Below are 15,266 nucleotides of genomic sequence, written 5' to 3' on the forward strand. Positions count from 1 at the left end.
GGATAGCAAATGTATGTATGTGTGTGTGTGTGTGTGTGTGTGAATCACAAGCTATATGTTTGTAGATTTGTGTGGATGTTTGACAGGAATGTCCCATAATTACTTCATTGGGGAAAGCGATGAATGCATGTAATTGGTGATCCACAAATGCCCAATCAACACTTCACATACAGAATTTTCATTTTCATTTCATTCATTTGCAGGTCAGATTTTTTTTTTCAATAAGTTACAAAACAATATATTTACAAATCTATTTGTAAAACATAACATACAAGTTATAATTAGGACTGTTGTATTTGTGGGCAGCAAAACATGTAATTTAATGTAATGTAATGTGCGTAAATTGTAAATGACCTTAATATGCCACAGTGTATTTTCATGATGTTTCGTTTCCATGGTTGTTTGTTTTATGAGTGATCTCCTTGAAAGATTGACTTGTTTTCTTTGTTTTACCGTCATTTCCTGTTTTTGGGTTGGTGCTTTTATTTTGATACGGTGTGTAACCGGAAATCAGAAAAAAAAGACGAATCTGCAGATCTGCAGCGTTTGCACGACACAAACGAGTCAATTAAAAGTTAAAAAAACATTAAAGAAACGTCAAATTATAAGTTCGTTTAGCACCTGGCTGATAAAGGCACAAGGTTTGTCATCATTTCATTTTAATTTTGTACTTAATGTTTAGAAGTAATGTGATGTCCTTCTATAGTTTGGCTTTGTTTTAATTTATTTTAAGCTAGCAATAACGCTGCTTTTAGTGCGATGTAGGGCATGTCTGTCGGTCTGAAAGGGACAATTATTTCAGTTTCTTGATTTGTTATGAACATTATAAAGTTGGTAATAATATTTTTGTTTATTCCATAGCTCTTACGGTGTGTTCAAGGTGTGTTCAGAGTGTGTCTTATTGGAGCAACCTTAACGTTAATAAACCTATGAACCATCAGTTAAGGAGTTCGACCATCATTCAGCCGGGGACGCTACATAAATCAAGGGATATTTGTAGATCATTATGTGAATTAATAGATTTTTATGAGAAATAGGCTTTAAAAATATTGTTTGACCAGTTATTAGATATAGAAATCTTCTTCCAATAATGGATTCATATCTTAAAATAATATAATCCCAGTTTTGATTTTAGAGGGACTGGACAAAAAGAGAGTTCTCTAAAAGTTCTGAATCAGAATGAAAAAGTTGTGTTCAGCACATTATCTACTACTGTACTGGATATCAGACATTTTTACTGTACAGTTTTAGAGACATTTAAAGTTAAAAGTCCCATATTTGCATTTTTTAATCGAAAATTTTTCAATTTGAGATGTAATAAAAAATAAATTTTCTATAACATGCAAATATGGGACTTTAAATTTCGCAAAAACTGTACAGTACAAATTTCAGATATCCAGTACACAAGTAATGCTGAACACAACTCTCTTTATACAGTTACTAGGTCTGTGAAACGTAGCTGTGAGGATTTTCATTATTTTTCCAAAGATATGCTTCCAAACGTGCACTCAGATACAGTGCTCTCCGTGTTTTATTTTGAAAACCGGATGTTTATGTCCTTCCTTTACCACGGGGAAACGAGTGTCAGATATCGTGACTGCAGTAGAGAGAGAGCGATATCTATCCTCGTGAGGACACGTATTAATTAAGACATAATGCCTGTATGTTGCTGTTTGTTGACGTATTATACGTCTTCTTCTTCTTAGAGTAATAATAATAATGCCCTCTACACTTCGAAGGTCTTACTCACAATTCATTTTTACGCAGTTCCGTCAAAGATACTAAACGCACCACAAACAGTATGACCACGCCCCCGACGTCACGTAAGGATAACCAATCAGCTTCTTCAAAATATTCAGCGGGAGAAACGGAACAGGATGTAGAGACTGACTCCGAGGAAACTCTAAATGTTGTCAACAAACGTTAGGTTTGTCCGGGTATGTAATACACATTTTTATACATTATCTAACACGTTTAGACAGTGAACTGTGGCGAATTGGTTATCAGCGGCCTGTGATTACACAGTATTCAGTATAGCTCAATCTAGCACGATTTTTATTGGAGTCGCGAGCTGTTATTTGTGTGTCAGAGAAGTTTGAAATACCTCCATTAGGTAATTATCCTCTGTTTAAACGAGTCCTTGCACCTGTATTATTTCATACCTACGTGATAAGCATCACTAAAAACTATATATTATTACGGGGAAATGAAGCTAGCATGAACAATAAACCCAGTTAAACACATTACGCTCACTGTACTGTGTGTTAAGTGAGTAAAGACTTGGGCTGAATATCTTCTCACATATATTACGATTACAGTTTGCGTTGGTTCAGTATTTACTGTTTTACATTTGAAAAATCAGAACAGCATTATTGTATGATACCATCAAAATACTAATACTACAATGCAACGATGAGACCTTTAAGTTATGAATTATTTATAACATTTATGTTTTGTATCTGATTTAAATTTCATAAAACATAGAACACGTCATTGTTTCAAATTGCAATTTTTTATTTCAAAATGATTGTTAATCTCTACTCTGGACATGGATATTTATTCTAACCTTGTGAATTAATAACATACTAATTAAATCACATGTTGATCATTAATGTTTGTTGTGTTAATTGGGTAAATTACTGTGGCTTTCCAGCAGAATAATGAGACGCTCAGCAGCTCCCAGCCAGCTCTTTGGTAATGCAGTGAAAAAGCCTAGATTTGTGCCACCTGGCGCATCTACTGTCATTGATTCCAAGCTCCTTTCCCCTAAACTTGGATTAGGCAATGCACTGGAAAAGGTAAAATATAAGCATTATACTCATCATCTTCATAGACCACCCAGTGTGCCTTTAAACATTCTCAGTATTTTCCCTTCCCCTTGTTGTGCAGATCCAAAAAAGCCTGGCAGCACCAGTACCTAGTACGACCGGTGGTGATAACCAGCTCAAAGCTGCACAGCCTGCTCCAGCCTTGTCCAGGGCTCTGGCTCGTGTTCTCAATGCGACAGAAAGCAAGGAAAATGATGCCAAGCTGGAATATCCTGAAACTGACACAGACTTTGCAGAAAGCAAAAGATTAGCAGGTAAGACACCGATTTGTGGCTGAAACATCCATCCATCGTCTACCACTTTATCCTGCTTATTGTATTCAGGAATCAGAAACTTTATGAGTTTTATTAATTTGTATTTCACTGATGTGAAGGGAAAAAGATATATACAGTAACATTCAGCAATTCATTTCACTTAATACAATACATGTCAAAACATACACTGTTAATGCTGATATCAAAATACTGATCGTTGTTTAAAGTAGGGATGCAACGATTCATTCATTATTAATCGATTGCTAAATTGATAGTAAACTATTTTACTATTCAATTTTAGTGTTTGTTTGTTTTTAAATAGTTAAAACAAGCTCTCTAATTTTTTTTGCTCCACAAGACAGAAAACATGTTTGTTTAGGAAACACTGCTCAACATTTTTCAGCATTTTATGAAATTTTATTAAACAACCAAGTAACCGATTAATTGATTATGAATATAGTCATTAGTTGCAGTCCCAGTATGAATTATTGTTTGTAGTGGAGAGAGAGATATATTTCATGTTTACAGCCCACACTAATGCTGTATGTTGATCATACTCAACATGTCACCACTGGCAACACCTTCAGGTCTTTAACTTCTCAGAGAGTTTGTATATTCTGCAATTTTCCAACTTGATGACCACTGATTGTCTTTAAATGTCCACCATAAGAAATAATTTAGGCTACAATTAAACGTTGCATGTGTATCTCAATATGTAAATAGTTTTATTTCAGTTAAATAAGTTCAGTGTACAAACAGTTCAGTGTACAAACAGCGTACTACTTGTAATATAGAATATTCTGTTAAAAGTAAATTTAAAAAAGAATACGAAATTGAAAATGTAAATTGCCTAAAACATTTATGCACTCACTGAAAAAGTGCGCCAAAGATATCTGCCACACACTAAAACATAAAAGTAGAGAAAATAACAATTTAATTTTAACAATAAAATAATTCATTAATATTAAATAATTAGAAATTTTTCAGCTTCCATGTCCGCATCAAATTGTATTAAAACATTGATACTAAGCCTACTTATTGATACTAAAATTTAATATCTGTTTTCATTGGCATTTAACACAATCATTTGTCTGAAAGTGTTATGTTTCTCTATAAATGCCAAAAATTGAAGCTGTGGAAAGTTGATTTGCACCATGACATGGCAGCTGACCTTCTTACTTCTATTTGATCAACAATGAAAACATGGTGTCAGCAGAAGCACAAAAAACAAACCGTTATGGTTAAATTATCCTGTATTTTACCCCTAAACGTGACCTTTTCCAAACAGGTGTCGTTTTTGCATTATATTTTATTCAAAATGCCTTTTAATTCTTTGTGTCGTGTTTGAAAGTCCGATGAAAACAACTCGAATGAGTATGAACACGTGGTCTAATATAAGCCCTACATGGCTGCTATTGAAAGCAAGGTTTTCGGAATGTATTGATGGTCCGTTATCCTGAGTGAGCGTCAGTCCACATCGACCTAGAACGCGCTGTGTCTGAGTGATCCAGGTCCAGTATTATGTAAATCAGCGCGGGGGTGGTGTGTGGCTGCAGCGGCTCTGAGCTCGGGACCAGTTCGCTCCTTCCGTCTGTCTGTCTGTGATTCATCCCCGAAACAAACCCCTCACTTCACGCTCTCTCTGTGTGTCTTAACACGAGCAGCGCACGCTCCGAATACACGTTTTGACCGTGTGTATTAGTAATTGCAATGCAGAGAAGACTTAATCTGCGCGTTCACCGCAGAGTGTTAATCTACGGGCATGAGCAGCGCGCGTTCAAACGCCTCCCCCACTCAGTTAGTTAAGCCAGTGTTATTTTAAAGCGTCACGCATTTCAGAAAAAAAGCCAGCCCTGGTCCTTAATGTCATGTAACAAACATACTGTGTGTGTTCTCTCATTCACGCAGTGCACAGAGACGCTGCTGCCATCACTGCGTTACAATGTAGAAGCAGTGCGTTCTGTGCTGTGCCTGGTTTGAGGTTTACAGAGACCGAGTTGAAAGTAGGTCGGGCTGGGCTTAAGCGGCTTAGCTACGTCAGGCTAAGCTGGGAGGAATTCATCCAAAGCTCTCTGCGGTAGGCGGGGGCCTAAACGAGGCTGGCCTAGTTAAGCCTGATTCTTATTGTGTGCAGCACAGCCTGTTTTTGTAGTGTGGCGTAGCTGAGAGTGCAGCCAGGAGTAGTGTATGATTCCATTGCACATATTAGACACTTATGTTTGATATAGAGAAGAAGAAGAGATGGCAAATGAGACATTTTTGGGACTAAGACCAGTGGTAGTTTTATCACTGTGGAGCAAGAGGAGCCAGTGGTAGGAACAACAAAAAACAGGTGAGAAGAACTGTGGTTAGTGAGGGCTGACCACAATAAACCAGACTTGGTCAGTGGGAATCCGCAATGCTACGAGATGGCGTCCAGCTCTGTGTTTATGTCCAGTATGGTGGGTAAGGCTCGCTCCTCCAACTTCACCCTCTCTGAAAAGCTGGACCTGTTGAAGCTGGTGCGACCCCACATCCGCATCTTGGAGGAGCACACCAACAAGCATGCGGTCATTGTGGACAAGAACAAGTGCTGGGATATCGTGGCTGTGCAGTACAATGCCCTGGGAGGTGACAGACCTCACCGGACCGCTCAGGGCCTCAGGACCCTCTACAAGAGGCTGAAGGAGTCAGCCAAGCAGGAAGTGATGCAGCGCAGACACGCACAGCCAGAGTACAGAGCAAGCATCTCTGAGCCAACCAGGAGAATTATGGAGATGATCCCTCACCTGTTTCACCATGTGCCCATCCATGAAAAGGACCAGGCACTGCGCAGGTACAGTATCATACATACATGCACCTACAAACACAGTACATTTGAATCGACATTGTACAAACTGTCATTTGCTTGCAGCTGGTTGGTTGTTGTTCTCGCATGTTTCTTTTCTGAGACTCGTGTTTTAAACTTTCTCACACTCTGTGATCATCTGCCAGAGATATTAAGTATTTGTGTGAAACAAACAAAAGAAAAGCATTGAAACTTTTCTCAGCAAAGAGACTGCAGCCAGCAAAGCTTTGATATTTCATTTTGGAAAATCTTTGAATTTCCTCTTGTCGACTATAAAGCAATCCACACACTTCACATAAACAGGATAGAGATATTCAGTGAATGTAGTGTAAACCCACTATTTGTACTTATCTTTTGTCCTTCTTCCCATTTGTAGATTAATATACAGCAAGCACAATTCTCCAATTGAGCATCCTGGCAGCAGCTCCTCTCTGGCTGGACTCCAGGATTACTCAGCAGCTATCTCAAATGCCCCCCATGAAATAGTGCAGCTGGACCCTGAAGACGATGTAAAACCTCCGCCAGACCTCCCCATTCTTTCTATAAACACAGGCCCAGAGCTGGATGGAGGCCAGGAGAGGGAGGGTGAGCAGGACTTGGGTAGTGTCCATGAGTATGAAGCATCCCTGTCTCCCTCTCCTTCCTCTGTTAACGTCCCCCTCTCTACCTCGCCACTGCCCTTACACCATGACCTCTTCCAAAGCGACATTTACCCCCACCAGGAGTACAACAGGTTTCGCCCTCTGCATCTGGCCAAAGAGGAGCACGAGTTAGTGTTGGCCAATCACAGGAAGGTTGCCATGTACCTGGAGGAGAAAAGAGAGGGGCTGAAGAGGAAACAGGATCTGGAGGAGGAACTTCTGAAAGCCAAGATTAAAGTGGAGAAACTAAAGGCTGCCCGACTGAGACACGGACTGCCAGTTCCTCTATAACAAGCGTTGCCATGCATGTTTGTAGGCAGTGTCAGACAGACAGACAGAGCTCCTGAGGAGTCCCTGATTAGAAATCAAACTCTGTGTCTGAAAGCTGTTTGTTTTGGAAACATGGTGCCTCATACAAACACTGAAACTCTGTTTGATATAGAAGGACAAGGCTGACTTGTGTTGCTGGGTCAGACGTGATTTATTATTCCTGTACTTTTTTGGCAGCAGATTTGTAGATGCTCTTATTACTAACACTGTGATGGGTCAAAACAGGAATAATAACTGTTCCAGTCCAGATTTTTAGAAGGGAATATTTGTAGTTGTGCCTGTTTTTCTATACCTTACTGGTACATTTATTGCCTGGATCCTCGACGAATATGTGTTTGTGAGAATGTTAGAATAGCATTAATGATCTTTACTAGAAGGTTTATGACTCATAAACTCTAATAATGATATACTGGAGGGACAGGAGTGTGAAAGTCTGCCGAGAAGATGTGACAGATTATGGCAGATTGTTTCATGCCTTATTGAACTGAAATCTGTTGAACTCGGATTTAGCCAGATTAAATTGACATTTTATAGTTTTGCTAGTTGTAAAAAAAAAAAAAAGTAGAAAAGAAAAACACTCCAAAACTTTTTAGGCCTTAAAGTGAATGATCAGAAATTCTTCTTGGTTTCTGGATTAATTGCCAGTAGAGTGAACACGAGAAGGGAGATGTGTTTTTGTGATGTTACTGTTATTTAATGCAACTACTGCATTGATCGTATTGTAATGTTGGAATATGAGCATTTCCATTTTCTTATTTCAGTTTATATTTATATGTTTGCTTATTTCTATTAAAAATGTAACGTTGAATATTGCACTGGCATCTTCGTCTTATTTTCTTTTTTTATCTTTGTTTAAGAGGTAAGTGGCAAAGGATCACACAGATGCCAACTAAACTCTTTTGCTCTGTTGAATGATGCAGCAAGTGTCTAAAACGTGCAGATCAAGCTTATTTGTTGACCGAGGTTCACTCAGGTATTCAGGTGTGTGAGTGTGAACAGAGGGAGCCATAAATCTGTTGAAAGGTCTGTGGTGATGTATAGGCTCAGGCTCAGGGCAACAGTGACATCTGCTGGCGGCTTGTGTCCAAGTTTATTCTGTTCTTCAGACTCACTCTTGTACATCTTTTGTGTGACAGGAGTGAGCGATTCTTCTCAGTTGACTCCTGGGTCTCCTCAAACCCCGCGGCCCTCTGCAGGCTCTGCTGGAGCTGCAGGCGTGGACTCAGTCTGCAGTCAGGACGGAGCGTGTTACTTCAGTGTGATGTGGTGTAAAGCCAGTAAGAAGAAACACAAGAGGTGGGAGGGTGATGCCGTGCTGGTGACGAGAGGACGCACAGTCACACTTAAAGACATGGAAGGAAAAGACATCGGCAAAGGTGGGACCTCTTTTTTCTGTGACAGTATCATTTAATGGTTTTGTACACAACCAAAGTGTTGCTTTAAAAAAGTGACACTATTAGACGCACAGTACAACAACATAATAAGGCACTATGACCTTTTAAATTGGACAACACACCACAGTTGGGATTAGGATCTTAAGGACAAACTACTCCAAAACCTTGTCTATTTAGTCCAGCTTGTCGTATACAAATCGAATTGTTTTTCCTCTTCCCAGTTGTCAACTGTAGGTGGCTTGACAACAACTTTTGAGTCATTGCTTTTTTTGATGCTACAATCAATATTTTCAAAATATGTCTGTCATGTCCTGTGACACCTTTTGTAGATGACCTAAATTAAGTGATTTACATGTCAGAGAGAGAGAGAGAGATGTTTCAACTCCTCAAGCAGACACGCCCCCCTCTGAAATGATTGTGTTTTGCTGTGGACTTTTATTCACAGTGAGTGAGATATTGTTGTTTTGTATGTGTTGTTGTATTGTATGCAGGTAGTGGCTACAAGGTGTCTGTGTTGGCATCTCTTTCTGAGGGAGAGACACTGATGATTGGTGGGAAGGAGGTGGAGGTGATGGGGGTCATTTCTGCTGAGGACTATGCCAAGGGACGCTGTTTTCAAGAGGTCCAAATCGAGAAAGAGGAGCCACACACAAAGTCAGCTCCACCCAGTTCTCGCCGATTTGCATCCAAACCGTTCTGCCCTCCAACACAGGCAGGAAGAGCTGAGCATCCAGGAGTTAAACCAGAGCAGGAACAAACCATAAGACCTCGCCATGACCCTCAAGCTCCAGGTATGTAGGCTAGATCAGAAACATTATTTCTTGGAATAAAAATGTGTTTTATGTTTTTATGTATTACCATCTGTGGTTTAAACAGGACTGAGCAAAAGTCTTAGGCCAACATTAGATGTGTTGTTTGTTGAAGACATCCAGAAAATAAGGAAAACATGTTTTTAATGAGACCTTCACTTAAACTTGAATAATAGCACGACCCTGGCTCCCTTAAACCTGGAGTGAAACCCTAATTAATGTTACTGGTAAAACCTGTGTTTGTCCTACTATATCTAAACATGTCTGCTGTGTACACCAGGTTTTTGCAACATAAAATAACCTCGGAAGAAAATTATTAATTATCAAATGAATTATTTGATAATCATTTTATCATTATTTTATTTTTTAATATGACTGTGATTTAAAAAAACGAAAAAAACAAAACCAACTTATCATCTAGAAACATTGTTTATACACTATAATGCAAACCCTCAGGTGCACTGGTGATGCCTCGACCATCTGCCAACCACCAGTGGTCTAATAACAAGTCAGGCCTTCCTGTGGTCGATGTTGTCGTTGACCCACATCTGACCACTCACCTGAGACCCCACCAGAGAGATGGCCTGCTTTTCCTCTATGAATGTGCCATGGGCATGAGGTAACAAATACAAAGAACTAAGTTAATTCATTTAAACCCTACAGCGCAATCATAGCTATTTTCAGGATTCCCAAAAAAATCAATGTGAAAATAAAATGTTGATGTGCTTGCTTCAGAGCTGTGGGTCGACACGGTGCTATCCTGGCTGATGAGATGGGTTTGGGGAAGACCCTCCAGAGTGTGGCACTCTCCTGGACGTTGCTGAAGCAGGGGCCTTATGGTGGAAAACCAGTTGCAAAGCGTGTCTTGGTGGTGACACCTGGCAGCCTCGTGCAGAACTGGGGAGCAGAGTTTAACAAGTGGCTGGGCCGTGAGAGGATCAGTGTTTTCACTGTAGATCAGGTGAGGGGGAGGAGGGACAGAGATTCTACTTTTTGTGGATTTATGAACCAATCATCATCATCATCTTAATCTACTTGGTATTAAGTCACTTATTCAGTCAATAAATTTTTTGACACATGCAGGACCACAGGATAGAGCAGTTTGTGTTATCTCCTCTTCACAGCGTTCTGGTGATCAGCTATGAGATGCTGTTACGCTGCCTGGAACAGGTTTGTTTGCCTCAAGTCTCACCTTTTAAGCATGACCGGTTTTAAATGCACCAGGTTTGATTTTCTTTTTTGTTTTCAGGTACAAAAAGTGGAGTTTGGGCTTGTCATTTGTGATGAGGGTCACAGATTAAAGAACAGCAACATCAAAACGTCCTCTGCTCTCAGTAGCCTCAGCTGTAACCGCAGGGTCATCCTTACAGGTACGAACTTTCCATGTTAGTTAAAGCTGCCTTGTGAAACTTCAGGTGATTTTGTCGATGTTATTTTGCCTCTGGTCGATCTCTGTGAACAGAAATGATGTAAGTGTTAGTGTGTATGCAGGGGCGGCATAGTGGTGTGCAATGGCCAAAAGAGTTGATCCTGTAAAACTGCTGAATAAACATGTTTTTTGAGCAACTGAATTCACTTCTGCAACTTTTTCTGGGCGCTGCTTTGTGGTTTTAAGTCATACTCCAGCGTGTTGCAGCCTTCTCACCTTACTCGCACAATGATTCTATGGGTGTATGTATAGGTGTCCATCTATGTTGACATAAAAGGAATCACTTCCTGTGTGCAGCATTGGAATTACATTCCGATACGAGGAACAGAGGGAGAGAATTGTGTGGAGCTGATAGGCCTAATCAGGATTGTGTGAAGTAATTTGACAATGATTTGACTGGAATGGACATTTGTTTATATTTAAAATAAATAGTTTTTTTGTGTTTTGTAGGGACTCCAGTACAGAACGACCTGCAGGAGTTTTATGCTATTATAGAGTTTGTTAACCCAGGGATTCTTGGGTCATCAACTGCTTATAGAAAAGTGTATGAGGAACCCATTCTACGCTCCAGACAACCCTCCTGCACGGAGGTAACACTCCTGTTTATTTTTTTTAAATCTGCATCTGTTGTATATCGAGATAATGCCATATCTGACCTGGTCCTTCTCTGCCAACAGGAGGAGAGGGTTTTGGGAGAAGAGCGAGCAGCCGAGCTCTCTCGCCTGACTGGTATGTTCATCCTGAGGCGGACGCAGGAGATCATCAACCGCTACCTGCCTCCTCGTCTCGAGTGGACGTTGTTCTGTGACCTGTCCTCTCTGCAGCTGGAGCTTTACAGGCAACTCCTATGTCATCGAGTCTTCAGAGCCTGCCTTCAGGGCTCCACACAGACTCACACACACCTGGCCTGCATCACTGCACTGAAGAAGCTCTGTAACCACCCTGCTCTGCTCCACTCCACTGTCAAGGTTACATGTTTTTCTTTAGCATCAGTTTCCCACACCATATTGATCATCGTTCATTTCTTGACATTATAGTTATTTATTAAACTCTTGAGTATCAGTTCTGTGGTGAGTTCTTGGAGAGTTGGCTGAATCTCAGTCATGACGGTCAGAAATGTGTTGTCCTTGTTTTAGGAGAAAACCGACCGCAGGTCAGAGGACAGTTCAATGTATGATGGATTGGCAGAACTCTTTCCAGAATCCTACTCTTCAGGAGGATTCAACACAAGTGATTCTGGAAAACTCCTTGTTCTGTCAGACCTGCTGGCTGCCATCCAGCAGCTCAGCCCTTCAGACAGGTATGTGGCCCACATTTACATGAGCACCGTTTTATTTGTTTATATTTTGTGGCAGATTTGATGTGTATCTGTGCCGCTGCAGGGTGGTCGTAGTGTCTAACTACACTCAGACGCTTGACTTGCTCCAGGACTTGTGCGTACATATGGGCTACACCTTCTGTCGACTAGATGGACACACGCCTACCAGTCAGAGACAGCGGCTGGTGGACAGTTTCAACAGCTCCTACTCTCAGAACTTTGTGTTTCTGCTGAGCTCTAAAGCAGGAGGTGTGGGACTTAATCTGATCGGTGCTTCACATCTGGTGCTCTACGACATTGACTGGAACCCTGCCAATGATATTCAGGTAACAGCCCTACGCACATACACTCACACCCATATGATCGTGGTGTCTGCACACCTACGCTGACATGTTTTGTCAAATCCGTGCAATCTTGTTAAGTGCAGTTTATTTGGTGGATGAGAATGCTGAATATTTGAGACAAGCAAATGGTCTCCTCCTGAAAAGGAGAGTCTGGTTGTTTGAGCTGCGGTGACAGTTAGGTTGTAATTAAATAATGAAAAACTGTTGAATCAATTGCTGAATGGCAGCTGTAAAAGAGTAATTGCCTGTTAGGTGTCTGTATGAAACATTATTATATGTCTCTAAATATTGATAACCCCTGTAACAAGTATTTGAGTCACATGATAATGATAGTGTACTATCTACTATTACTACTACTATGTAATAATTTGACATTCTACTCCCATGTTCCTTATAAAAATGAAATATAGATTGGTACCAGTTTTCTGTGAGTCAGTGTGACTTTCATGTCTTTGTTTTTACTGTCACTGTTCACTTCATGCAAAAAGTCTTTTCTTTTTTTTTACTTTGGTCCAGACAAAATGATCTGACTTACAGAAGTAAATTACTTTACACTATTATTACAGTCACATACAGTAATTCTCTGGTTCTTTGTGCCAAAAGGGCGTATTCGTTTGTATTTGTTTGTGGTATGAATCAAATAAACCAGAGGAATGTTTTTGGCCTCCTCACACTTATTAGATTTTTGGTTCATCGCTCCAATAAGAATTTCACTGTTGAAGTGCAACCTTTTTTTTTTTTTAAATAACTCACTTTACTGACCCACGTGCCTGTCCACCAGGTGGTACTGTGTGCATGTGTGTGTTCTCCACTGTAGCATTATTTTCTGCTCTGTCTCTAGGCCATGGCTCGAGTATGGAGAGATGGACAGAAGAAGACTGTGCACATCTATCGTCTCCTCACTGCAGGTCAGAACACTCTAACTCACCAAATGTGCCAGGAAATTCAGCAGACTGTGAATCTGACATTTGGCCTGGGACAGTGTGACAATATTTCCTGTTCACAATTCACAATGTGGCTGCACTTATTTGTGTTTTCATATACAGTATGTATATATATGTTAAGGTTTATAAACAGAAACAAGTGTTTTTTTATCTGTAAGCTTTCAGAAAATATGCATGTCCATATTTGTGCACAGAAGGAACGGATGAACTAATGCTACAAAAACATTACTGGCATTACCAAAAACATGTTAACAAGAATTTTTATTGAACATTTTAACGTGAACTACAAGAATCTTAAAAAAGATTATAAATCATGGGCTTGTAACCGAGTCGTTGCCAGTTCAAATCCCAGGATGGGTCAAAGGCTGGGGTGCTGCTGGGTGAGCGAGGTACCTGACAACCCCTTTTTTTGTGTTTGTTCAATACTGGTGTGTTTAAAGATAAAAGGGGTCAGATTGATTATCACTAACTGCAAATAAAATTAATTCTAATTCTGAATTAATTGAAGTCAGTCTACAGACCATTACAGTCAACGTAGGAGGTTGCAGAAGATCTTGTTATAATCCAGTGGCTGAGCTCATTATCGCCAACATTAAAATACGTTGGTGTAAGTCAGCTACAGACTTTTCACTAGAGGCAGTTTTATTCTCAATAAGATAATTTACTCTTTCATCATCCTCCTCTTCCTCACATATACTTCATACACTGGTATATTAAGATGGAGCAAAAGATAATAATTATTATTTAATTTATTGTTATTATTATTCTTTATTTGTTTCATTTTCTACACACTCCAGTCAAAATTCCTCATTATAATCTGTTCATTCACTGTCATAAAAGATTAATGAATGAAAAATCTTACATGTAGTGCCTTTAATTTTGGGATTTGCGTTACTCCTTCACAGGAACTATTGAGGAGCGTATATTCCAGAGACAAGTGTCCAAACAGGGGCTTTCTGGGACTGTGGTTGACCTGGGCAAAGGGGCGGAGCACACCAGCTTCTCCACCAATGAACTGCGAGATCTTTTCAGCCTGACGGACACGCCCTCTCTAACTCACGACCTGCTGAACTGCAGCTGCAGCATGGACGGGTCAGTCCCAGGTAAGCTTGCAAACATGCGCCGCACACTGCGACTGGTTGTTGTCAGTTCACTCACTTGTGTCTTTATTTTCAGTCATCGTAGAGGAGGAGGAGGAGGAGCAGGTCAGTGATCGGCCATGCCAGCTCGGTCGTCAGGGTGACCGCAGAGGAGCGGCGGCACCGAAGCATCTCAGTATGTCCGAGCTTATGAAGTGGAGACATTTCTCCGGTGACACTCACACCTTCTCAGACCCCTACCTCGACCATTCACGTGACCACATCACCTTTGCTTTCCAGACCACCATTTCACACACAGTTTGATCAATACAGACTAGATGACACGTAAGATACAGATGACACACACACACTTCACACATGTTTGTCCCCTGCCTTTCTAAGCGTTCTTTGACTGTAGCCTAGTTACAACACATGACAACACACTTAACATGTCGAGCAACTTGCCAACAATAGTCTCCAACTGTTTTTAATGACAATGCTTGTGAGATTCTGTATTTTGTCTTGGGGCAATTTCATATTTATTTATTCAAAGAAATTGTTCAATTATATTAAATAAATGACATTCAAAAGGAATGTAGGTAAGAAAAAATACAGTAAAAATGTTCGTTATTGAATTTGTTGAGCACATTAGATGCAAGTATGGAGTGTTTGTGTTCGAGTTATGCTTTATATCCACATAAGCATGGAAGTGAGGCACTTTCATGTCCATCAAGAGTAATATTTTCTGTGTCACTGTGAGGATTTGTTGTGTTAACACAGAACCTGGGTGCTACGGAGAGAACGTGTTAACAGTCATTCATACAACTGTAGTTTATGGCTGTCTGCGCAGAATAGAGGCAAACAAGGCCAAGCGTGTTTCCACCTGGTATTTGGTGGGGTTTTAGATGTGGGACATCTGTGGTCTTTGTTGTGTAATAACTGGATCTCTGGATGTTGAATGTACCATTGATGCATGTAACAGTTGAAGGGCTGCAACCTTTCAGGGTGTGGAGTGCATTGGGAACAGTGTCGTGATTATGCAAACGCCTGAATTCAATTGATTGATGCC

The 15,266-nt window shown here is 40.3% G+C and overlaps 2 protein-coding genes across 4 annotated transcripts; both read left to right on the plus strand.

Moving 5' to 3' along the window:
• Positions 1-1,584: 1,584 nt before the first annotated feature.
• On the plus strand, positions 1,585-14,778 carry rad54b (RAD54 homolog B). 3 transcript variants are annotated; one of them, XM_044034670.1, is made up of 17 exons: positions 1,585-1,661; positions 1,768-1,937; positions 2,654-2,798; positions 2,890-3,082; positions 8,017-8,256; positions 8,766-9,065; positions 9,540-9,702; positions 9,819-10,044; positions 10,167-10,253; positions 10,333-10,453; positions 10,963-11,102; positions 11,190-11,480; positions 11,649-11,812; positions 11,895-12,156; positions 13,016-13,082; positions 14,024-14,221; positions 14,295-14,778. In XM_044034670.1, exons 3-17 carry the CDS (start codon positions 2,661-2,663, stop codon positions 14,519-14,521), a joined length of 2,817 nt encoding a protein of 938 aa, XP_043890605.1. In that variant the 5' UTR covers positions 1,585-1,661; positions 1,768-1,937; positions 2,654-2,660; the 3' UTR covers positions 14,522-14,778. The 3 variants fall into 3 exon arrangements, with proteins under 3 accessions (XP_043890605.1, XP_043890604.1, XP_043890606.1); XM_044034669.1 differs by having other exon boundaries at positions 1,585-1,937; XM_044034671.1 differs by having other exon boundaries at positions 1,585-1,937; positions 2,657-2,798.
• Positions 3,442-7,688, plus strand: LOC122775004 (fibrinogen silencer-binding protein). The gene is made up of 2 exons (XM_044034673.1): positions 3,442-5,897; positions 6,286-7,688. Exons 1-2 carry the CDS (start codon positions 5,491-5,493, stop codon positions 6,839-6,841), a joined length of 963 nt encoding a protein of 320 aa, XP_043890608.1. The 5' UTR covers positions 3,442-5,490; the 3' UTR covers positions 6,842-7,688.
• Positions 14,779-15,266: the final 488 nt, after the last annotated feature.

The sequence above is a fragment of the Solea senegalensis genome, linkage group LG9 (genome assembly GCF_019176455.1).
Source record: "Solea senegalensis isolate Sse05_10M linkage group LG9, IFAPA_SoseM_1, whole genome shotgun sequence".
Lineage (NCBI taxonomy): Eukaryota > Metazoa > Chordata > Actinopteri > Pleuronectiformes > Soleidae > Solea > Solea senegalensis.